Source organism: Equus caballus, chromosome 15 (assembly GCF_041296265.1).
Source record: "Equus caballus isolate H_3958 breed thoroughbred chromosome 15, TB-T2T, whole genome shotgun sequence".
NCBI classification, from domain to species: Eukaryota; Metazoa; Chordata; class Mammalia; order Perissodactyla; family Equidae; genus Equus; species Equus caballus.
Genome location: NC_091698.1, coordinates 90,861,612 through 90,887,138, shown reverse-complemented (window position 1 = coordinate 90,887,138; position 25,527 = coordinate 90,861,612). Strand labels below are relative to the sequence as shown.

General features: G+C 42.6%; 1 protein-coding gene across 1 annotated transcript; it reads right to left on the bottom strand.

Moving 5' to 3' along the window:
• Positions 1-521: 521 nt before the first annotated feature.
• MATN3 (matrilin 3) lies at positions 522-22,194 on the bottom strand. The gene is made up of 8 exons (XM_001501755.6): positions 21,860-22,194; positions 16,245-16,811; positions 13,604-13,729; positions 12,729-12,854; positions 11,186-11,311; positions 7,485-7,610; positions 3,189-3,299; positions 522-1,515 (listed from the first exon to the last, which is right to left on the bottom strand). Exons 1-8 carry the CDS (start codon positions 22,068-22,070, stop codon positions 1,460-1,462), a joined length of 1,449 nt encoding a protein of 482 aa, XP_001501805.3. The 5' UTR covers positions 22,071-22,194; the 3' UTR covers positions 522-1,459.
• Positions 22,195-25,527: the final 3,333 nt, after the last annotated feature.

Genomic DNA, 25,527 nt, shown 5'->3' with positions numbered 1-25,527 from the left:
CCTTCTGTAGCACCATTTCTCTGTGATATATTAATGTGTATGACTGATTCTGTGCTCGAATTAAGTTTGGAAAATAATACTACTCTATGTCATGTCTTTTCAAAAATGTTAAGAAATAACAATATATGTTTCATATAATATATACTGCCTTGATGTATTTTTCATTTCTTCCTTTTAAAGTTTATATTTTAGACTTTTTACCGTTTTCTGGGTTTACTTCTGTAGGTTATATTTGCTTCTCAGGTGCATATATTAATGTACCCTCATCATTATTTCATCTAAATTTAGATAATTTTGTTTTATTCCCTCTCCAACAACATTCTTGATTAAAGCCTTTCTATTTAACCTAAACTTACATTTTTAACCTTAACAGCATGAGGTTAAATTATAGGAAGAGTCACAACATTTTGTCCTTTGACAAGAAGCTGTTATATATTCAGAATAATTGTTAATTCAGTTTAAGGAAATATGTTAATAGACAAAATTGATATGTCACCAAAAAAAGGCATGACAATAATATGTAAAGATATTAACTTTTTTATTATACTAAAGACCATACAAACCAAAAGAATTGACTAGTACACAATTTAAAGGACTATTTTCTTCTAAAAGTTATAGGCTTTAAAGCTCAAAAAAATTATGTGTATCATATATATAAGTGAAAAAAGGTTAGGCTTATCACTAACATTTCAAAAGACAACATTAGGTTTTGTCACTTGTTACAGCAATATTTATAAATATAATTTTATTGATAGGATCTTAAAGTAAAACAATAAAGTCAATTTAGGCTTTTTTGTCCTTTGTAAAAGGTTATAACACTCTTAATTCACAACTAAAGTCTTTAGTTGTGTTTTTCTTTGTAACATCAAAATGAATTAAAAATGGCAATGTAATGTTCACTTGATCTGTATTCACTATTTTTAGATATGTGTATTACAACCCCTGATCACAGCTTCAATAATACTCTAGTAAAAAAACAAAAATGTTAAGCAAACATTTCTAAATGATATTCATCTCAGTTTAATTATATGAATTTTTGTATGTGTAAATACTTTGTATAATTTACACTCTCAGTAATAAGACTGGTTTATTCTATAAATACTATCAAAAGAAAATAGATCAAAAGTTCCCATTGTAAGTAGGGTTATCTTACTAATATGAACATTTAAAAATTAAATGGCTCAATTAGTAAAGAAGGAAAGAAACATTATACTTCTCATTCTATTTCTACCAACCATTTCACAGTCAGAGCTTAGAGACACTAAAGTTTGTTCTTAATAAGGATCTGGACATTTATTTCCTTAGAAAAATGGTGCTGATTCTCCAGAAGATCCTCATACTACTTATCCAGTAATATTCAAGCATTTGTATTGGCAAATTATTAGCAGGAACATTGGAGTATGCAAAAGTATTAAATACACCAAGCTCTCCATATTTCCAGGTGAAAAAATTGAGCAATTTAACGATGTATTTGTCCGTATTCATTTGCTTGCAGCTTCTCCAAAATGTCATCAAGTGGCTAGTTGTTAAGGCCAACACCATTTATTTTCAGACATTAGAAAACGTAAACATACTTTCAAACACCTCAAAACAAGATAAAAGAAAATAATTACTTTCTATTGTAAATAAAGAAAAAGAGTGAAATTGTTTTGTCCCAAAAGTCTCATTTAATCTAAAACTCCAGAAATTCTATTCTTTAGAGAGCACGATATAAAGCAGTGGTCTTCAAACATTTTTGCTCATAAATCCTCTAAAATAATTTTGACAAATAAGTGATGTCATGCATATTTAAATTATATTTAGTTTTCATAAGCTTTAGTTACAAAATGTGCAATTTCTGCTACATTATAAATATTGAATCTTTAAAGTAAAATTTAAATGTCTTTCAAATATGTCCTGTGTAATATTAATAACATACTGAATTGATACCTACTATCATTCTTCTAAAATAAAATATTTAAAATAAAGGAATTTGTATTTCCATGAATTTGTATTTCCTTTCTACTTTCTCCTCAGAATTTTATTGTGATTTGAATCTTGGAAATCTTTTCTTGAGCACGCCATTGTACTTCTCTGAAGTAAACTATACATTAACAAGCACATACACATTTATATTGAAATTACCTTTAAATTAATTTTTCTTGACCATGAAGGCCCTAAATTTTTTTTTAAATCGTCTGGATTGAGTTACCATTACAACTATGATGAACACATAATTGATCCAAACAACAAACAAATTACAAATTTTGACATAAAATCATTAAAAATAAAAGGTAAAATTTAATTGGAAAGGTATATCTTAATGGGACGGAATAGGGGAGCAGTGTTTATGAAGGCTTGAATAAAAAAACTGTTGAATTGTCCCTTTGTTTGGCTCTCTGGAGATTGTACTTTTCCAAGAAATTCACCTTGGTAAGACTCAGGCTATGTGGCAGGTATGCCTTTCATGTTTAAAGTTAGGAGAATGGTGGTCCTGAAGTGAGAGATGCGAAAAGAATGCCAGCTGACCCCAAGTAGCATTTTAGGCAGATCAATTTAAGGAAGTGAAGGATTTGAAAACAGATTTCTTTAAAATATTCTGTGTACCCCCCGAAAGTCTCTGCTACTCCTAGGGTGTCCCCATCACAATTTGGCACTCTTCTAAAGTCCCTAGGAACAGTATTGTTAACTTGAGCTGTGCTAAGAAAAAGTACTTTTCCTAAATTACTCCTTTGACTAAAGAACTGATTTTGAAAGTTTCTGAGATGGTACCATGTTATATTTTGAAATCTGCTTTTTGACCACGTGGGTAGCCAAAGTGTATAATTATGTGTCATCTGAGCTGTCACACCCCACCAATCAGCTGACTCCTTCTGTACAGTACAGATTCTGAACTAAGAAGGCCACATGGAGGAATCAGCATAATAGCTCCATGTGTTACTGAGAGCTCAGTTAGGAGCATGTACTGCCATGGAAAAGCACGAGAAAGAAATAGCTGGGCAGCTTTTACATGTAAGTATTAAATGGGTGCAATGGTCTATTAAAACATTTTAAAAGAACTCAATTTGAAAAATAAAAGCTGTGTAATACTATTGCTCATCTTAAAACTTAACATGGGTCTTATCCTGTGGAATATCCTAAAATGTTTGGCTCAATTATAGTACCTAGTTGGCTTCAAGGAGAAGCAGAAAACCTTCCAGAAAGGATATGTTTGGTGTTCAGCCTCTGCAGATAGGAGCTGACCTTATCCTGGAATGCCAGTGTGGCTTCACACCCACAAGCTGTTTCTGTGGAGATGAGTCTTCGCGCTTCTTCAATGGCTGATGACAATGACAGTACACAAAATGTGATAGCTAATTAGACATCATAGCAAATCAGGAAATCTATGATTCGATCTTTCCTTTTTTTCCCCCCCTGAGGAAGATTTGCCCTAAGCTAACATCTGCTGCAACCTTCCTCTTTTTGTATGTAAGCTGCCACCACAGCATGGCCACTGACGGAAGAGTGGTGTAGGTCTGCACCCAGAAACTGAACCCAGGCCACCAAAGCGGAGCACACCGAACTTAACCACTGGGTCACTGGGGCTGGCCCTTAATATTTCCACTTTTTTTTTTTTAATTTTTTTTTAAAGATTTTATTTTTTTCCTTTTTCTCCCCAAAGCCCCCCAGTACACAGTTGTATATTCTTCATTGTGGGTCCTTCCAGTTGTGGCATGTGGGATGCTGCCTCAGCGTGGTTTGATGAGCAGTGCCATGTCTGCGCCCAGGATCCGAACCAACGAAACACTGGGTCGCCAGCAGTGGAGCACGAGAACTTAACCACTCGGCCACGGGGCCAGTCCCAATATTTCCATTTTTGACACTTACCTAAGTGCATTTTTCTGAGAGGTAAAAGCATATAAGAATACACAGAAAGAGGAGAAAATACTTTGGCATGTTAATGTCACAGAAGAAATTGTATTAGGAGATGTTGGGAAAAGATTACAGTTGTCAAACCTGGGTGATGGTTATATGAGAGTTCATTATATTATTTCCTTTACTCTTGTCATTGAAATGTTCCATGATACGAAGTAAATTTTTAAAAGATGGTGTAGGGGGAAGCCAAGAATGTGGAGCTAGATCAATTAACCTTGTGATACTGTGTCCTCACTAAGAAATGAAAATGAGGAAAACAGTCCTCTATTTGTGCAGCCAAATATTTCAAGGATTAAAACTAGATAATCCCTGATTTCCTATACAGACTACTAGTCTATTGAATGGTTTGAATTGAGATTTCTAGTTCTCACTCATAAATACTTTGAAACCAAAAATTTAGGTGTTCTTGACATTTAAGCAAAGAAGCTGGGAGAATGATAATGCTGACTCCCATTGCTTTCTCTAATTCAGTGCAGTTATTCCTACTCAATACCAGAGCCCCGAAAGTTGCCCGACAGAAGTAAGAGTAACTTCCCAGGTCTGCAGACTGAGGAACAATCTTCCAACTGAGTAGTACTAATGTCTGTACAATCTTCCGGCACTGTTGCCTGAGGACAGGAAGTGGTCCTTTGCACCTACATTTTCTCCCATACTCTATAAAGATATGATACAGCACTTAGACTGTAAATTCACTTGATTGAATATAATCTATCTATCCAAATCCTGTCAAACCTTTGGGGACAACCAGCTCAAATCCCATCTCAATCAGTCAGTATGCCAGAAAGTATCTACTGAATATCAAGGACATGCCCAGCATCCCTGTACAGAGGATAAAATGGATACATTAGAGACTTTTCTAGTGTCTGTCTTGCCTGATAGACTATAAGCCCTGTGAGGGCAGGGGCCTCAGTGGGATATTCTAATTAAAACATAGAAAATTGGAAAACTGGAATGTAGCACAATTGAAAGTTGAGAGATGGATCCACTCACAATAGCATCAAAAAGAATAAAATATGTAGGAGTAATTTTAACAAAAGAAGTGCAAGACTTGTGCCCTGCAAATGACAAAACCTTGATTGTCTCCCGTTCCTTCCTCAGGACCTAATAGGATACTCGACATAGAACAGTAGCTCCATGAATACTTGCTGAGCAAATCAGTAAGTGAATGGCTAAACAAATGAGGTCAGAGCCTAAACCATTATAATCATGCTGGATTCCCCAGCTTCCAGGAGAAGAAAAAATGCCCAAGACTGATATTTCTGAAGATTGAACACTTAGGTAGAGTGACGGTAGCCAGACGAATTCAAATTCTAAAAGGAAGCTGCTCCTTCTTAGACCCCAAGAAACTGATCCATACTTTACTTTGAGTGAAGAAATATCCACTGAGTAACCGTGGGGTGTTATGGTAGATGCTGGGAATACAGACAAAACCTACTGCCCTTGGGGGTTGGGGTTTGCAATCTGCAGGAGCATAACATGAGTCCAAAACTCAACTCCTGACTTTTCTCCCTCAAATCTGCTCCACCCTCAGTCTTCCTCACCTCAATAAAGACACCCCATCCTCCTCGTTGCTCAAGTCTGAAATATGAAAGCCATGCTTATTCCTCCCCTGCCTTATCCCCCACATCCAATATATCACCAAGCCCTGTTCATTCTACCTCCTTCATTGAATCTGTTTACTTCTATCACCGTTGTCACCATCCTAACCCAAGCCTGGACCACTGCAATAGCCTCCAAACTCTTCTCCCCATTCTGCTCTTCATCCTCTCCAGTCTGCTCTTCATACAGCAGCTAGAGTGACTTTTAAAAATGTAAACAGAATTATGTTACTCCACTGCTTAAAACCCTCCAATGACTTCCCATTTCCCGAAGTATAAAAAATAAACTCCTTTCCCTTAAGCCAGAAGATCAGCATGGTTTGGCCCCTGCCTAACTCTCCAAACTATCTTACACCACACTTCCCCCGGCTGATCGTGCTTCCATCACACCAGCTGCCTTTCACTTCCTCTCCCCATTAAAGCCACCACACAGGACGTGGCATGGCTCTCCCTCCCTCTTTTCCCAGCACTCCAGTCTCAACCTAACTACGGCTGATCCACGAGTCTCAAATGTCACTTCTTCCACTCCCGACCTGAAGTAGGTTCCTTCAACTCCCATTCTCTCAGGACCCTGTTCGTTTCTATCATTGCTCTTATTAACTTATAACTTTGCTTTTGACTTGTCCTTCTCCCCTATACCGTTAGCAAAGACCATACATGTTTTGTTCACAACTGAATACCTAGTGCCTAGAGCACAGTAGGTGCTATATATATTGAATGGATGAAGGAATGATTGAAGGAACACACACAAGTAACCACCACCACACAAGGTGTCTGGTGCTGAAAGAGAGGATAAGTTTCAATAGAAGGATAAGGGGAACTCTGGTAGAGGGGGTGAAAGCTGAACTAGCCCTGGAAATTAGAAAAGAAACAAACAAACAAACATTATTTGGTAATATTTGATTCATGCAAAGTAGTTTATAGAACACTTATGTAAGTTATAAAGCATAATAAAAATAAACACTACTAAAAATAAAAATAAATTTAAAAAACCTGCACTACTTAAGAATTAAAATATCATGAATTTTGTTACAGAGACATCATTTAAGAAGTAAAGATAAACACAATCTACGAGAAGATATCTGTAACACATAAGAACAACACAGAATTTATATCCATAAATGTGAAGAGTTCCTATGAATCCATAAGAAAAATACAAATAACCCAATAGGAAAATACAAAAACAGAATAAATAGCATTTCCAAATAAGAAACTCAAATGACCAATAAACATAAGAAGAGATGCTTAACCTCACTGGTAACCAGGAAATGGAAAAATAAAGACAATGGGGAGATACTTCTTTACATCCACTAGATTGACAAAAATTTAATCCAACAAAACCAAACGTTGGCAAGGATATGGTTCTTGATTTTGACAAATAAAAGTGGTGAGGGAAGTGGATCACAGCAAAGGATGGAAACAGGAGCTTGCAGGGCATGCTCCCGGAATTCAAATAGTCCAGGTGGCTGGACCACAGGACTTGGGGAGAAGGAGGGAACCTGGGGGCAAATGTAGGGACAGATTGAAGAAGAGTGGCTCCCAGGCACAGGGACAGAGGGTAATGGAGTGTTACTGTTTAATGGGCACAGAGCTTTACTTTAGGATAATAAAAAAGTTCTGGAGATGGATAGTGGTGATGATTGCACAACAACGTGAATGTACTTAATGCCACCAAACTGTACACTTAAAATGGTTACAATGCCAAATTGTATGTTATGTGTATTTTATTACCACAACAAAAAAACCCCGACTCAGATAAGAAGAGACCGAAATTAGCAAGAAAAACACACAGAGAGAGGATGGAATCAGATCACAGAGGGAAGAATGCCTGGTGGAGGAGTAGAATGGCTTCCTTCTGAAGGCAGCTGGGAATGACTCAAGGATTCTGACCCGGAGAAAGCCTCAGAACTGAGCTTCAGACTTGGAGAGGGGAAAGCTACTCCTAGAAGATTTCCCCACCAAACAAAATAGGCTTAAAGAGACAGTCTTTACCTGAACACGTCTTCTTGTCCTCATTCAAGGTGAAGCCTGGGTAACATTCGCAGTGGTAGGACGCTGCCCCGTCACTCACACACAGGTGCTGGCAGCCGTGAGTGCCCAGAGCGCACCTGTTACGAACTAACCAGGAGGGGCGCAAGGAAAAAATATTCACAGATCACAACAGGAAGCTAAACGCAGACTTTTGGGAGAAAAAGCTTCACTTTGGTCCCAAAAAGTGCAGAGAAGAAATCTCTCAGTTGTCAGTAACAAGTCTCTCATGTTCCAGAAGGAAAAAGTCTATTTTCCACTCCACATCTCACATCCCTTTAGCCTCACCTTGTATTGTGTACACTCCTTCCTTTTTTGTTTTTTGTAGATATCTGGGGGTGCCTTTTTTTTCCTACCTGCAGCACTGGGGCTGCACTGAGTCTTGACCATCCGTGCCTCCAACGTTTCCAGCTATATGTGGATCAGCGTTGCCATCACCATAAATAACTTATCAGGGACCTATTTGCACACAGAGCCAAGTGTGATGCTGCACAAAAAGGACTACATGGCCCAAGGGCATGCCTTTGCAAGCTTACAAAGTAGGGCAGAAAACAGTGACCTGGGCACACACACACCCGCACACATATGCACACATGTGCACGCATGCAGACAGAGAGAAAAACAATAACCAATAATGGTGATGATGATGATGATGCGGACAATTGGATGGTGAAGTATTTATCACCTGTCACAAGTAAATACATTTCACAGAGGAAGACAGTTTGCCCAAATTTGAGTGGGGAGCAGAGAAAAGTGGCATTCTAGTCCCATGACCCAACTGGCCCAGGACAACTGAAAACAGCAACGCTCCTTCAGTAAACCCAGAAAGGCTTCCTGGCAGACACAGGTTCTTCTGCCTTTGCAGGGCCCAAACCAGCTTATTTGTTCCCCTCTAACTCTCAAGTGTCATCCATGCTCAAAAGCCTTCCATGGCTCACCATTGCCTATAAACTAGCTTTGTGTGAAATGCAAAGCCCTCTGTAATCTACCCATGAAGTGTCTTTCCAACTTAAACTCTGACATCCCCCTTCATCACTACAATTCAGATTGTCTCAGTAAAACGTCTAAGAGCAGAACGTTTCATTTTTCCCTCATCCCAGCTTAGCAGCAACTCTAGAATTACCAGCTGGGCATGCGTCCACCCCCTGGCCTCTGATCTGGGGCTCCACACTTAATTTACAAGACTTCCTACTACCCAGCAAGGGGAAAGCAGATCATTAGATGGCTCTGACCCATGTTATATACTTCAGTTTGGGAACAGTAATCATTATTACTTTAAAGTCTATAAACACTGTGGGTTGTCTTGTATTTCTCTTCTATCTCCCTTAGCTCTGTGGTGCTTTGCACCATGAGATAGTATAGCTTAGTATGGCTTACCGTTTAACAGCATACGTAACCACCAGAGCAAGGGCCTGTGTTCAAATCCTGGCTCTGCTACTCACTAGCCAAGTGACCATGGGCAAGTTACTTAATCTGTCTGTGCCTCAGTTTCTTCATAAGGTTCTGTGATCATTAGCTGTCTGACTGTCTCTAAACTCGTGTATGGCATACAGCAGGCATTGAAGAATGTTGGGTACCTGCCTGGTATCTGGTATTGCCTGGAGTAGTCCACCTTAATTGAAATTCTTCTTTGATGTTTCATGTTTTTTTTTAAATAAAATGTTCCATTTGTTCCATAGTATCTGTTAGTTTAAACGTAAATTTGTTTTCGTTTCCTTTCCCAAGCTCTTCAACATTCTTGGCAGCTTACAGTACTAAGTGGGATCCTTGTAAGCAGTTTAAGTAGCACAGCCCTGAGTCCTCCCACCCTAGTTGATTTAGTCTTACCCCCTGAACAAAACAACAGAAGCCACCCCCTTGCCTGTGCTCCATCTAAACCTTCCCCATCTAAACTCCTCCACCTAAACCTTCCCATCCCCTGAGGCCCATCTCCAGTCCCACCCGCCCTGCCTCCACAGCCCTTAGTTACTGGCAGTCCTTCCCCCTGGCTACTTAGTCTCTGCTTTCCTAAGGCGTTGGTTCTCTTTGCACCCAGGCCATAAGTGGCTGAGAGGCAGAAAATATGCTCCACAGCGCTTAGCACAGTCCTGGGGACAAAATAGGTGTTCAGTACTCTTTCATTAATTTCATTTTTTAAAAAAATAGAATTGGTGATATGCCATTTCCCTTAATCTCTCTTGAAAAGGTCGCATAATATATCTCCTCAAGAGACAGGAAAATACACATACAATCTTAGAAAATATTCAATAGGCCAAACTAAACACCACCTGGAAAGCTAGGAATTTCTCTTAGGAGTCTTTTTACATTATAAATATCACCCTGCTCTGCCAGTGTGTTTAAATCAAATTAATGAGGATTAGCAGTACTGGCATGCGCTTATTACCCAAGGCGTAGGCTCAGATTCACTGAAGATTGGTCATCTAGAAACTGTCAGGAAGGACTTGCTTCAAACTCACTAGAAGATCTAATTCAGTCATTTACAAAGTCCCCTTTACTAAAACGATCCAGCTTTAAGATTAACGCTACAGAGAAGTTCCAGGCCAAGTTTTAATTGGAAAAAGATCAGTTCAGCCTATCACACCAGTTACTCTCCAACTGCTTCCTCCAAAGTTTCCTATTTGTTTTACAAGTCCCCAGTGTACAGAGCTATAAAATTTTCCTGAATAGGGATCCTACATTCAATTCACTTTTCTCATATCCCCTACTCCCTACCCATTTCCAGCAATTTTCTGAAGTGAGTGATGTTCGCAAAATCTAATGAGCTCATTGCCCTCTGAGAAATGTGAGCCTTGGTCTGACAGCACCATAGAATGTCTAAAGCCCATTTCTTTAAATTACCTTTAAGAATCTCTCGCCTTACATGAAAAGATGCTCATCATCACCGATCATCAGGGAAACACAAATCAAAACTACACTAAGATTTCACCTTATGCCCGTTAGAATGGCAATAATAACCAAGACAAAAAAATAACAAATGTTGGAGAGGTTGTAGAGAAAAAGGAACCCTCATCCACTACTGGTGGGAATGCAAACTGGTGCAGCGACTATGGAAAACAGTATGGAGATTTCTCAAAAAATTAAAAATAGAAATACCATATGACCCAGCCATCCCACTACTGGGTATATCCAAAGAACTTAAAATCAGCAATTCAAAGAGACTCATGTACCCCTATGTTCATTGCAGCATTATTCACAATAGCCAGGACATGCAAGCAACCTAAGCGCCCATCAACTGATGACTGGATAAAGAAGACATGGTATATTTATACAATGGAATACTATTCAGCCATAAAAAATGATAAAATCGTCCCATTCACAACAACATGGATGGTCCTTGAGGGTATTATGTTAAGTGAAATAAGCCAGATAGAGAAAGACAAACTCCCTAAGATTCCACTCATATGTGGACGATAAACAAAGAGAACAGATTAGTGGTTACTAGGGGGAAAGGGTGTGGGGGGTGGAAACAAAGGGTGAAGGGGCACACCCATAAGATGACTGACAAATAATAATATACAACAGTAATTTCACAATGTTGTAAACTATCATAACCTCAATTTTAAAAAAAGGAGAAAAAAAAGAATCTCTCGCCTTGTGAATTGCAAGTTGGTTTCACTGCAATAGAAAGAGCCAAGTATGAAAGAATGTGTTGAGTGAAGACTTACCTGAACACGTTTTATTATCTTCATTCAGAGTGTAGCCCTGATAGCATTCACAGTGATGGGACCCAGGTCTGTCATTCACACAAATGTGTTGACAGCCGTGTGTACCAAAAGCACATTGATCTTGAGCTGCCAAACCAAAGTCAAGGAGAAAAGAAATTAAGTGTGAAGTCTTTTATTACCTATAGATAGATATTTTCTTATTTGCGGACAGAAATATATAAGAGGAAAGCTTATTAGAAACCATTCAAAGCCATCAGTAATATTTACTCTTACTAGAAGTAGCTGAGTTAAACAAAATCTTACGCACACAATAATTATTCTTCTACTTTCTCCAACTCCTTTTCAAAATCATCTACATTGAGTTTTTATCATCTAAGTATCTCGTAAATACTTTCTAAAGTATTCCTTTTAGGTTTATTGTATTTGTACCGAATCAGAGGGATTCTAAGAGCTGAGGCTAATTACACAAGATTCAGAAAAACATACAGCTTTGAGAAATTATAGTTGTACCCTCTCCTGTTATAAATCAGGAAACTGAGTCCAAAGGAGACCAACTGATTCAGACCAACATCAGAACTCAAGACTCAAATTTTTATTCAGTGAGCTTTTCTCTGCATTGACATGATATTTTTTAAGTATTTTTTATTTTTAAACTTTTCATTTTGAAATAATTTCAGGCTTATAAAAGAGGCAAAAATAGTACAAAGTACTATACTTCACCCAGTTTCCCAAATGTTAACATCTTATATAACCATATAATTATCAAAACCAGGAAATGAAATTAACACTGATACAATATTATTAACGAATCCACAGATTCATTCATTACAAATCTACTACTCTAATCATTCAGAGTTTGCCAGTTGTTCCATTACTAACGTCCTTGTTCTGGTCCAGGGTCCAATCCAGAATCACACAGTGCATTAACTTGTCCCATTTCCTTAGTCTCCTCCAATCTAGGACATTTCCTCAGTCTGTCTTTGTCTTTCATGACTTTGACACTTTTGAAAAGTACTGGAAAATTATTTTGTAGTATGTCTTTCAATCTGGGTTTGTCTAATGTTTCCTCAGGATTCTGAAATTTTAGCAAGAATACCACAGAGGAGCTGTTGTGCCTTCACTGTGTCATGTCAGGAGACGCACAATGTCACTATGTGTCATTACTGGTGATGTTAACTTTGATCACTTGGTTAAAGTGGTGTCTGCCAGATTTCTCCACTGTGAAGTTACTGTTTTTCCCTTTGTAAGTAGTAAGTATCTTCTGGAATGTTCTTTGATCTTAACTTACTAAATTGACTTTAGCATTTGGAAAGGCCTGTTAGCTGGGTACAGAGAAGGAAATGAATAACACACTACACATGTGGGCCATGATACACACATGCTGCCATTTCTAACTTTTCTAATAAGACTTAGAAATGGGAAAAGTCCAAGGGTGGCAAGAGAGGAAAACAGACCAAGTTCCCCATCAACGTGACCTCCCCCTCCAACGCTGGCTAGGGAAGGAGGGAGAAAGAGAAAATCCTCCGCCACAGGTTAAACTCACCTGAACAAGTTTTCCTGTCTTCATTTAAGGTATAACCCTCGTAGCACTCACAATGATAGGAGCCAGTTCTCTCGTTCACACAGATGTGTTCACATCCATGAGTGTTCAGAGCACACTTATCGATAGCTATCAGTGTGAACACATAGAAAACATGTGGTGAATAAATACAGGCCACACACCCACCCACACACACACTTCTAATGAAATGGGGCAGCTTGGCACAAGAGGAAGGCTACTGAACCAGAGGTTGCGAACCAACTTCCTGGTCTTGACTCTTTCATTAACAGACCTCATGACATACGTAAGTCTTTTTCCTTCTTTGGGTCTCAATTTCATTATCTCTAAAATCAGTAGGTTGAATTAAATGATCTCTAAGATTTCTTCCTCTCAAAACGTTTCTCTAGGATTTAAAAAAGTGGATCTAATTTCCATTCTTCATTGACTTTATGTGAGCATTCATATACCAGAAGAGTGAGGACCTCTCTAAATTTTCTTCCACTCCCAGATTCCATGAGCATCTATGGTCATACAGACAAAGGGGTAGCTTGAATTTAATTAAATAAAATCCAGGAAAAATTCCAAATCCTCCAAAGGACCAAGAGTTTTGGCCCCCTTCCTAGTAAGGAAGGCTAGTAAGGGCCAGTAAGCACTTTTTCCTACTAACCTTTTTCTCTAAAACTAGTAGTAAGTTTGTAATAAGCTGATTTGTGTATTATTTCACTTTTCTCCTCGTGTTCTTTTCAAGAAAAATTGTTGCTAGACAACAGTAAACCAGCCAAAAGGCAGTTAGGAGAAAAACATAAGGCGAGTCCAAAACGTAGAGAGTGAGTCCCCAGATAAGTTCTAGTCAGCACCATCCCTTGAGGAGGCCTCACCTGAACACGTCTTCCCATCGGCATTCAGGGAATAGCCCTGGCTGCACTCGCAATGGTGCTTGCCTTCCCCGTCACTCACACATACATGCTGGCACTGGTGTGTGCCAAGCATGCACGGGTCCGGAGCTGTGCAAGAAGTTTACAACAGTCAGTGTCGACACGAAAGAAGCATTGCAGGTAGTTTTTTCCCAAGTCGAAAAGGCATCGCTCTCCGGGTTCCCCTCCGATTCGATCTTTAGTTCACTGTAAAAATCGGCTATTTGATTTCTGCCCCTGGCTTATTAATAATAAACACCACTCTTAAACTAGTAATGTTACTAATTTAAAATCACAGACCTTGTTGTTGACTTTCTCAAAGGAGAAAGGGAATTTTGAATTTGGACCTGAAGCCAAACACTCACAAGGGTCAGGCAACTTGACACTTTATTCAACTTATCAATCTGCCCAAGAAAAAGACTTTTGCTTCCCAACTCTAAGAAATGAGGAGAAGAATAACGCGCTTCCTGAAGGTCTATGAGCTAGTTGTCCCACTGCAGTCAGAATCCAGTTTCCAAGGGTTCTGTAGTTTGAATTCTAAACAAAATTCACCCTCAGGTGTTCCTCTAGGCCTGGAACTCACTCACTCTCGGGCGGCAATACATATTTGAACATGCAGATGGTGGAGGGCTACGTGGGTAGCTGCCTTCTAAATATGCAGCAGGGGTTCTGGAGCCCAAATGGATAGTATGCAACTTCAGAGCATTTAACGTCTGCAAGGAGAGTAAACTTATATGCTATATACAAACAGATAAAAAGAAAAAGAAGAACAAAATAGATGAGATTACGTTCGCTAAACTGCATCCCCATCTTTTTACTCCTGGAGCTGTTTACATCTCATTGGATTTTTTTCCTATGACATGTTTTGAAAGGAGAATCAATGAATTTAGTCATTTCTGAGAAACCAAGGAGGCCTGTTGGAGGAGGCTGGCACCCCCGTGTCAGGTAACCCAGCCTCCACTGCTTTGGCAACAGGACAAGGCTAATATTTTCCCAAGAAGGGCCCTTTCATGGAATGATCTTTCCAGCCCGTTGACTACAACAAGCTGCCCCTCAGTCTTTTTTCCATAGAGAGGACATTTTCCCCCCAGAACAAGCAGGTCTTTTGTACCAGAAGGAAAAGATTGCCACTCACCACTTGTTACTTTTATGGCCTTCAAGCCCAACCCAGGTGCTAGCTTTGAGACCCAACTTTGCCACAGACCACCATCTCTACGGAAAAGCTCTCACCCACAAGCACAGGGGGGTTTCCTGGGAGAAAGAAAGCCATTTTCTTTTGGGAAACTAATGAATGTTACGTAGATACCACCAAAGCCAATGACGGCGTGTCAAGGCCCAGTGTTCTGGGACAGGAAAGACAAGGGGACCTGCCAAGTCTGGCTGAGATGAGGTCAAACTTTGCTCCAGACCAAGACTTCATCTCCCATTTCCTGACAAACCCGCGACTGCTGAGTTTCACATTAATTTAGATATAAAGTCTCCTTGAAATTTACAGTTATAATTATCGGTTCACTTGTTTGTCTCATTCCATAGACTGTTGCTTGAAGGGAGGGAGAGACTACCTTTGTCTTTGTATCATCAGGGATCAATAAATGTGTGTTGAATAAATAAATGTGGAATAGATATACTACAGCAAAAGGGACCTATGTTTTAAAACTCTCTAGGACTAGAAATTTGTCCACACTGACTTGGATGATTCCATAGAGGGCTTTGAAAGATTACCTCCAAATGATAAAAGATTAAAACATGAATAAACATAGGTAACCAGATACAAATTACAAATAAGAAAATTTAAAAATAAAAATAAAGTATGAGTCCACAAATTCATAATTCTGATCAGTGACTAAAACTAAACGTCAGCCTTGAATGAATTCATATTCATGGATTTGGCTAATTTATGCTAAAAAAATTCTAATTAAATTAGCATGTTCATATTCCAACTCCATCCTAAAGGAAGAAAGAAGCAGAAGGATGAAAGAATGATTAAAAAAAAAAAACATGCTTCCTGTTCTCAAGTGAACTGAAATCCCCACGTCCCTGATTCCTAATGCTGTGCCCCCACAAAGAATAATCAGAGAAAGAGCCAAATCTGAAAACTAGAGTATTCACTAAATGGACACTCGGCCTGACAGTTACGCTGGCATCCAGGCCAGCTGATCCTTCCACGGACAGACACAGCTCCCTGTCTTCTGCAGGAAAACAAGCCTAGTTCTGTTAAATCTAGAGATGGTAAAGCTAAAGAAAATATCTGGAAAAAATGTAGTGGTGGGCAGAGGGGAGAAGAGAGGTGTCTTGCGTTTTTTATTTTTATTTTTTTCTGACCCCATGAAGGAACAGCAGGATCATTTATCCTGGATATTTCCAGACCTTCGCATTTCTAATGCAAACATGAAGATTTTATGAGCAAACCAAGTTATACATAAGGCAGCTCAATATTTCTAAACCAACAACATGTGTTTAAGTTGGTAAAAAACACAAAAAAGCATCGCTTATATTTAAATTTTCCATAAAATTTCTACCAAAAATAAAAAATAAATCTCTTTTTTTTAAGGGCTACACAACGTCTGAATATAACATTCCTTTTCAGCTGGAAGCAAAGACTTACCGCAAAAGGTTTCCTGGAATCTAGAGGAAAGTTTCTCAATGACCCCATAGGTCTCCACGTAGAAGACGTGCTCGTCCAGGGGTTCACTGGCAATGACCTTGAGGGACTCCATGTCTGCCCGGTCCACGCCCACGGCGTAGAGCTCAATACCGGACGCCCGGGCCCGAGCCGCCACCTCATTCACCTGGTCCTGGGGCCTCCCGTCTGTCACGATGATGGCCACCTTCGGGATGTTGTAGCTGGGCACCCGAGCTCCCGCCTCCACTGTGAAGGCTTCATCCATCGCTGTCTGGATGGCCAGGCCCGACATGGTGCCTGTAGACAAGGGTGTGATTCGAGCCACAGCCTGTTTCAAGGACTGCTTATCCGAGTGGGTGTTGAGATGGAACTCGATCTTCACGGTGCTAGCATAGTTCACCACTGCCACTCGCGTGTCCGCCGGCCCAATGTCCAGAGTGTCGATTATCTGGGAGACAAATGTTTTCACCTTGGTGAACTCCAGGGGCCTGACGCTTCGAGAACTGTCGATGATAAAAACCAAGTCCAACGGCCTGCTCTTGCAAACACCTGCAAAGAAGGGTGTGGGGAACAGAAAAGACTAAGCAATGATCAGACAGCAATCAGAAATGGGGCAATCCTCACACTGGAGAGCTCAGGGATTAGAGGCCAGGCAGGGGAGCATCCCCAAATACCCCACTGTCTGCTATCTTCCTGAAGACCATCCTGCCCTTGGATGTTGAAAACACCAAGGCCTTCAGAATTCCCTAGTGAGGATTCACATCGAGGCACCCAGTTTCCTCAAATATCTCACCTACAGGCTGCTGAGCCCTGGAATTTCACTTAGAACCTCACCCTTCTGCTTAAGGGTTTGTCCCCAAGGTTCCTCTTGACTTCCAGGAATGAATGGACTCCAGACCTTTCCTGGGCACCTCGACCATCTGAGGCAATGGGACAAAGTGTCCTGAACAGTGTAAAAGGTGAACTTGGGGCAGCCTCACTCACACTCCCCTACAAGGCCTTCCAGACCCCTCGGACAGCGGCTGAGTCTGAGGCGAGGCACAATTGTGCTCTTCTGGTGGCTTCTTTCTTTTACTCCACTTCCAAAGGGAAGAAAACTGCTCCAGAGCAGCCCTAAATTCTCCCTCCATGTGTCACTCACTCATGTTTCGTGAACTTTGGGGCCCAAATAGCCTGAGCTAGTGTAAAGTAGAAAGAGGATCGACAACTTAATCAGATCCATGATTACTTCCAACTCTGTGAGTGTGCCTTGTTTTAAAAAGCAGCGATTTCCACCTGGATCTATCCTACTGCCCCGCCCCGCCCCACCCCCACCCCCCCACCCCACCTCCACCCCCCCAGCCCCAAACTCTCTCAGGCAGCTCTCTTTCATTTTGTCATTCACCAAATATGTTTTTGAGGGTCTACCATGTATTAAGCTCTGGGGCTACAAAAGCCAATAAGCCAGATTTCCTGCTTCCTCAAGGAACTCATATCTTTCCTCCACAAAAGGACCTGGCACATTGTAGTAACACAGTAAACTTTTGTTTTCATCTCTTCTTCTTATCCTTTTCCCCCCAGTCTCATTCTACACTCCTCCCTCTCCTCGCCAGCAAAATCAAATCCCAAAGTCAGGACTGGCTAAGAGAGAAGCCAGTTATTACGTCTTTTTCAAATCATTCCCCCTTCTCTCCTTGCACACGCAGGGGCCGCACACACACGTTGTACAATGGAAATGAGATCATTCCTGAGCACAAAGTGTGAATCGGGGTTCTTTCCTTTCCTAATAGGGGGCTGGAAGTTGATGCTACTCTAAAAAGGCAATGTGCTCAGTGAGTAGTGAAGAAAGATGGATGGAAAATAAATTCCTAGGCTAAGTAGTTGATAACAGAAAAAGTCCTATGTGGAACAAGAATTATGCCTCTGTAGTTTTCTTTTAAAAACTGAAAACTGGGGCCGGCCCCGTGGCCAAGTGGTTGAGTTTGCACACTCCGCTTCGGCAGCCGGGGGTTTCGCCAGTTCGGATCCTGGGCGCGGACACGGTGCCGCTCATCAGGCTGTGTTGAGGTGGCGTCCCACATGCCACAGCTGGAAGGACTCACAACTAAAAATATACAACTATGTACCAGGGGGCTTTGGGGAGAAAAAGGAAAAATAAAATCTTAAAAAAACTGAAAATTATCAGTGGTCGCCAGGGGAAGGGGGGAGGTGGTCACAAAGGGAGAAGTGGTGCACCTATAAGATGACTGACAAATAATAATGTACAACTGAAATTTCGCAAGGTTGTAAACTATCATAACCTCAATAAAAAATAAAATAGAAAAAAATTTTTGAAAAGAAAAAAACCCTGGAAATTATCCTCTTGGTTTTATCCCGCTTCCTGGAGGTATTCAATTCATAAAATAAATAATCTTACTTTCAATAACACTTTAGAGATCACAGGGTACCAACACAACAGCCCTGTGAAGTCAGAAGTGCAGAGGTTGTTTTTACGCCCATTCTACAAGTGAGAAACCTGAGTCTCAGGGAGGCGTGAGATCTAGAAAGTGGTAGAACATGGATGGGACTCCGAGTTTCCTGACTCTCAGCCCAAAGGGGCTTTTCAGTGCATGGTTGCCTCTCTCTGAGGCAACATTTTACACCACAAAATCAACATTATCTCATGTACCTGGTAAACACCTTGCTTGTTGACTTTGAGCCATCAACCTCAAATATGCTGTATGTCATGTATTTAATTAAGTCAAAAGAATTAGGGGCCACTCCCAGGGCCGAGTGGTTAGGTTTGCGTGCTCTGCTTTGGTGGTCCAGGGTTTCGCCGGTTCGGATCCTGGGCGCAGACATGGCACCACTCGTCAAGCCATGCTGAGGTGGCGTCCCACATAGCACAACCAGAGACATTCACAACTAGAATCTACAACTAGGTAACGTGGGGCTTTGGGAAGAAGAAGAAGAAGAAGAAAAAGAAGATTGGCAACAGTTTTAGCTCAGGTGCCAATCTAAAAAAAAAAAGGAATTGTCTTTTTTTTAAAACAACGACTCTAGAATTTCATTTCATCCCTGATTACCATGCATCGGGAGCAAGGAAGAACCATCCTGAAAATCCTTCCTGGAGATGGATCTAGTATTTTTGCATATTTGGAGTAAAAGAAAAAATGCATGGTGAATAGGAACCCCATATTTGACAGTGCTTTCACTAACACCCAAATGGTGTCCTTACCAATATCAAGGTTATGGTCTTATAAGTAAATGTGCATGATTCCTTCCTTGTCTGGTTGGCTTTTCACACGGAATCCTCCGTGGGGGGCTACGGGGGTGTGGTGGGCACCCCCACCCCCACCCCACCAAAGCTGTCCATGTCCTAACTCCCGGAACCTGTAAGTATGCTACTTTACATGACAAAGGAGACTTTGCAGATGTGATTAAGTTAAAGACCTTGAGACGGGGAGGTTATCCGGGATTATTCAGGTGGGTCCAATGTAATTACAAAGGCCCCTAAAAGTGGAAGAGGGAGGCAGAAAAGGAGATCTGAGTGATGACATGTGAGAAGGACTCAACCCGCCTTTGGTGGCTTTGACAAACGGAGGGAAAATGCCATGAGCCAAGGAATGAGGGCAGCCTCTAGAAGCTGAAAAAGGCAAAGAAACCGATTCTCCCCCAGATCCTTCCAAAAGGCATGCAGCCCTGCTGACACCTTAATTGTAGCCCAATGAGACTAATGTCAGACTTCTCATCTACAGATCTCTCAAGTCCATGTGCGTTGTTTTAAGCCACTAAGTTCATGGTAATTTATTACAGCAGGAACGGAAAACTAATACAGGAGGCTTGACCCGGATGGCAGGAAATTCTGTGAGCATCTGGTTACTTCCTGATTCGGACCCCTTTGCAACATCTGTTTCTGAATCTCACTCTCCTTTATTAGATGGCAGCACTCTGAGTCTCAGAAACCAAGAAAGTGAGAATCCAAATTTCCTAAAATGTTTCCATACTCACAATATCGCCAATTTCTGGTAGTCCTGCTAGAAATAAAAGCCCACAGCAAAGCTTGGTGATGTCTGGTTGCAAAAAGGAGGGAATTTGGAAAATGGTGGAATGTGGTGTTTATTAAAGGATTATCATTCAATATTGGTTTCGATGCCAGGTAATAAAGGACCAGTGCTGCTCAGGGGAACATGGCCACCCCATACAGAATCTCTCCTCCCTCTCCCAGTCCCTTCCCTGAGGGAGGAGCATCAGGACCAGAGGTAAGATTAACTTTTAGAAGAAAAGCTTTCCCCTACCCCTTTTCCTGGCCTGGAGCAACCAGCTGGGTACAAGCAGAATTTAACCCGCGTGAATCCTGGCACTTCCCAGCTCAATGACAATGCTGCCATCATTTCAAATCCAGCCTGCAGGGGCTAGGGCAAGAAAGAATCCCTTGTACCCTTTCTCAGCACTATTCAGAAAGGCGCAGGAAGGGATAGACAACACAAATCAATCTTAGGCATGAAGTATCACTGGCCAGATGAGACAGGACACCAAGAAAATGGTTTGGTGCAGCCTCTCTTTAGCAAGACTGAAGCTGGACTTTTTGGTAATTAAGATAAAAATCTTATGTAAACCATATTAAGAGCTTGGTAGCTTGGAGCAGCGGAAAGACCTTTGCTTGGGCTATCAGGACCCTGAGTTTTACTCCAGGCTCTGAAACTGATTTGCTGGGTTCCTTCACTTTTATAAGCCTCAGTTTCCCTGCGCATGCCGTTAGGGATTGTGTCAGATGATCTTCCAGCTCTGCTGCTCCAGGAGCTTTGTTCTACCGCAGGAACCAACTACTAACCCAAAAGGGAAATGGAATTGTTCACCAAAGACCAAAGTGTCTTGGGTGTTGGAGGATGGAAGAGAGCACAGGCTGGAGTTGAAGCCCATCAGTTCAAGCAGAACATCTGGTCAGGGGCAGGAGAACAGAGGGTGAGACCCGGATGGTTACAAGACAGGTCTGGGGCATCCGGGAGGCTCCTCAGGTTTCTTTCCTGACCTCACACCCCCACCCTGGACCTTCCAGTTCCAGTTCTGGCTTAGATCCTAGATGGGACTGAGGCAACCTGAGGGCTGGGGTCAGGCAGAGAAGGTCACACGGCGATCTGGGGTGATAGAGATGGAGTGACTTCCAGAACTAAAAGCAGAATCTCAGGAAGGGTTTATTCTTCCTAACCTAAAGGAAGGGACTGGGACAGGGAGCTGGGAGGCGCCCAGGCGCTCCCACAGCTGCCCTATCCTCCCCGCCCAAATTGCAGAGCGACGTGGCTGGTTTGGAGCTTCGGGAGACCCAAATTCTAGCCCTGAGTATGAGTGACCTCGAGCATCTCCCTTCCTTCTCTGGACCTCAGTTTCCCCATGGGATTCAACAGGAGGGATTCTTTCTCTTCACCACGGTCTAGCTCAGGCTGGGATGGAGGGAACACATCCCTGGGCAGGTGAGCGAGGTTTCCCCTCCTCATTCGATGCCAGATTCTCCTGCCCACCTACAGCTCCCTCCCGGCCCCAGCCCTGGATCTCCCCCTCCCTCCTGCCAGGTGTCCCTCCTGGGTGCCCTTCGCGGCCTCTCGTCCTAGAGTCCCTCTCCCGCGCCGCCTGGGCCGTACCTGCGCCGCGCGCCCCGCCGGGCTGACCGGGCCCCAGAGTCGGCGCGCCGGAGGGGGCGGCCGGAGCGGAGCGGCGCCCGGGGCTGCCCAATGGGCCGCGGGGCACCAGCCTCCAGAAGCCGGGGCGCGCCGGGAGGCCGGGAGCAGCGGGCGGCGGCAGCAGCAGCAGCGGCCAGAGCAGCAGGAGCAGTCCCGGGAAGGGGCGCAGCATGGCGGGCTCGGGGCGGCTCCCGTGGGGGTCGTCTGGGCGTCGCTCGCTCGCGGGCCTGTGCGCTGCGCCCCGGCGGCCGATTTAAAGGTCCCGCGGCCTCGGGCCCCGCCCACCCAGGAACCCCGCCCACCCTGGGCCACGCCCACTCGGAAACCCAGCCCGCCCTAGCGCCCCGGGCGGACAAGGAGCGCTGTCCGCGCATTCCAGCGGCGGAAACCGAATGTCTGCGGCGCCCGTCCGGCCTCGTCTGGGTGGGCTTCACTGGCGCCTCCCAGCCCGGCTCTGCTTCTCTCGAACCCAGGGCCTGGGCCTGTCCATGGCCGCAGCCTGTCCGACCCGCTACTCTTCCTCCATTCTCCCTCCTCCCCCCGCAGGGCCTGACCCCCGGGATCCCCGTTGAGGAGGCCCCGGCCTCTGTGATCCCGTTTCGTCCAGGTGTGCTTGCCGCGAGCTTTCATCTTGGTCGTCACACTGCATTCCTTTCCCCAGCCAAGTAACCCAAGTTTTGCTATGGGCTCTCCGTTAAAAAAAGAAAAGCCTCACAGATTCTAGCAGCATGAATAGAAATGCTGTCAGCCGAGCTTCAAACATCCACAAACATTTGTACTTATATTACTGAGAATAGAAAGCCAAGCATACATTCCCCAGAGAACCCTGTTAGCGGGAAGGACAGCATGTACCCGCAGAAGCTTCAAAGGCTCTCCCTACATCCCATTTCCTCTCCGGAAGAGCCATCATGGCAGCATAGGGCTGGAGGCGCTCAGGGGACCCTCCAGGAACTCACTGCCTACTGGGAGAGAAAGAAGCATAAATGGTGGACTGTCCAAGGGAACATGGTGACTTTAGGAAAGCGAGACTGGCTCTGCCGGAGGAAATCAGGCCGGCTTCGAAAAGCAGGTGACATTTGAGCTGGATCTTAAAACACGGTAATGAACATCACTTGCAACAGATCCTTTCTGGTCTTCCTGCTTCCAGACTATTGCCCTTAAAATCCATGCTCCACACCTTAAAATCACTTCTCTTCTTAAACCTTGCAACTTCGCTTCCAGCAAAATTCAAACTCCTTTTCATGGCCACTTTGTCTACCACACTGACCAAACCTGGAACTGTGTTCTGTTCTCCATGCATCCACCGCACTAGCCTTCCCCCTAACCTGGAGGACAAGCTTGTTCCCGCCTTGTGGCCTGGCACCTAGCCTACCCACCTCCCATCCTCCATCTTCTCCCCCACCCTACCACACCCCACTCCGCTCTCATCCCCTTAGAGCAGTGGTTCTCACTTTCTCACCCCATCACATCTCACAGAACCAACACACTCCATCAGCATCAGTGGGAGTGATTTATTAGGGCAGAGATAGTCATAGTGAAAGAAAATGTCCCTCGAAACTCCCAGAGAGAATTCACCAAGTCAGAAGGATCTTAGAAGAAGCTACAATTTTATGATAATAGGAAGGGGACACTAAGAAGTTTGAAAGAAGATACACCAAGGAGAGAAGGGAATGCTAACCACAATATTTGCCAGCACTCAGGGACACTTGTCGTGCTTTATGGATGATCCTCAGGGTCTTTGAATACCCTTACTAAATCTGGGGATTTCCAACCTCATGAGTCAGCACCTCTCCAAGTAGAATCCAGCAACTTGCTTCCCCAGCATCTCCTGCATCTAGGATATGTGCAAGTGACCCAGACTTCATCAATCAGAGGAGCCTCAGCAATTCTGCTTCAGCAGCTAGTGGTTAGAAGAAGCAAGCACTTTGCAGACTTCATTCTGACAGGGGCGGGAAGACATCTAGCTTCCAAAGCAGCCACAGAGAGGATCCAGCTGGAGCGCCAGTGCCCAGGAAAGCAGAGTGAGCTGTGGTGTCTGTGCCCAGCAGGAGTAGCTGTGGGTGTCCCTAGAGCCTGAAATATAGTTTGGGAGTGTTTCATGACTGGTGTGGCTTCCAAGCTTGACTCTCACCCCATTCCAGAAGTTATATGAGCCACATAATATCCAGAGCTGCACTTGGGGAGTGCATTATTCACATTCACAGTCACTATATGTTTATTATAACAATTGGAAATCCATTTCAATAAATGGCAGTGAGTTATCATGAGGAATGGATGGCTTTTTCATTTGTGCTTTGGGCTAGTGGTGGGGCTGATAATACCCTTAATATATCCTTTCTCTGCTTATTCTAGCTGGAGTGAGTTCTGTTTGCAACTAAGAATGCTGCCTTAATTTTATAATTTTTTCCTCTGAGTACCACTAGGGGGAATTGTATCAAAGAGCTCAAAATAAATCAAAAATCTCAGCCCATGGCAAATGTTGCTGGTCACAGTTGCCAATAATTCAGATGATTCCAGATGCCCATATATGTGTTACACCATGTTGAATGAGGTGGAAATTGTCTGATAAGTTGGTGTCTCTGGAATTCTTCCCAACAGAGTTCACACTCTTACCACTGAGATCCAATGATTGTAAAATAAAACAAAGGTAGCTTTTCTGGCAGAAGGGTCCAAGTGGCCCCAGGGGCTTCTGGTGTGTCATTAACTCATTGGCTGCTGGTCTTGAGTATGGCCCAGGTTTTAGCCATGCTCAAGGAAAAAACTAGAATAATTTTTTTGATAATCTAAAGATTTAGGTAGTGAAAAAGCCAAACAATTTTTTTTAGCTATTAGAAAATGAAAGAAATAAAAATAATGAAGACTTACATATACTTTGCATTGTTTTTAAATTTTTTCTTATTTTTTGACTAGGTCATGCATGCACTTGGTCCAAACACTGAAAGGCAAAAAAATCTACCAAATGCTAGGATACTTTGAGCTTTGCATCACTTCTGATATGCAAAGGATTCAATGTGTTGGCAGGGTTATCTTTCTCATCTAATTAGGATTCCAGCTGTAGTGTAAGTCTTGTGAGCTGTTCAGGGTACCAGTTTTCTCCCGCCTTGCCACCCTTAGTGTGTGGATTTTGTCCCAAAGGCTGCTAGACCTCTGAGTATTGTGTTGCCATTTAGGGCTGAAGGAAGAGGGAAGCCCGAGAGCAAAGGGCAAAATGTAATTTTCTGCCAATATCTCATTGGCCAGAAATACATCACATGGCCACCCCTGGCTGCAAGGGAGACTTGGAAGTTTTGAGCTTTTAGGTCTACAATGAGGAAGGCAAAGGAAAACTGGATTGGAATGGATGTTCAGAGCTAACCTGTGGTATCTGCCACAGATATACAGTGAAAAGAACTACCCCTACTCTACTTGTCCCCGCTGTAGTAGTACCACTGTTCCCAGTATCCGGAATATATATGCACTTGCACATTTAAATATTTAAAAATGTTGACATATGCATATTCTCTGAGCGTTCTATTGAAAGAGACATATGTTTCTAACTTTAGACAAAGAGGCCAAGGGTTCAAAAGAGCTACCCCTGAACAAGATGAAAATGTCTTGGATTCTGTGGATGGATTGGAGAAAATATTGTC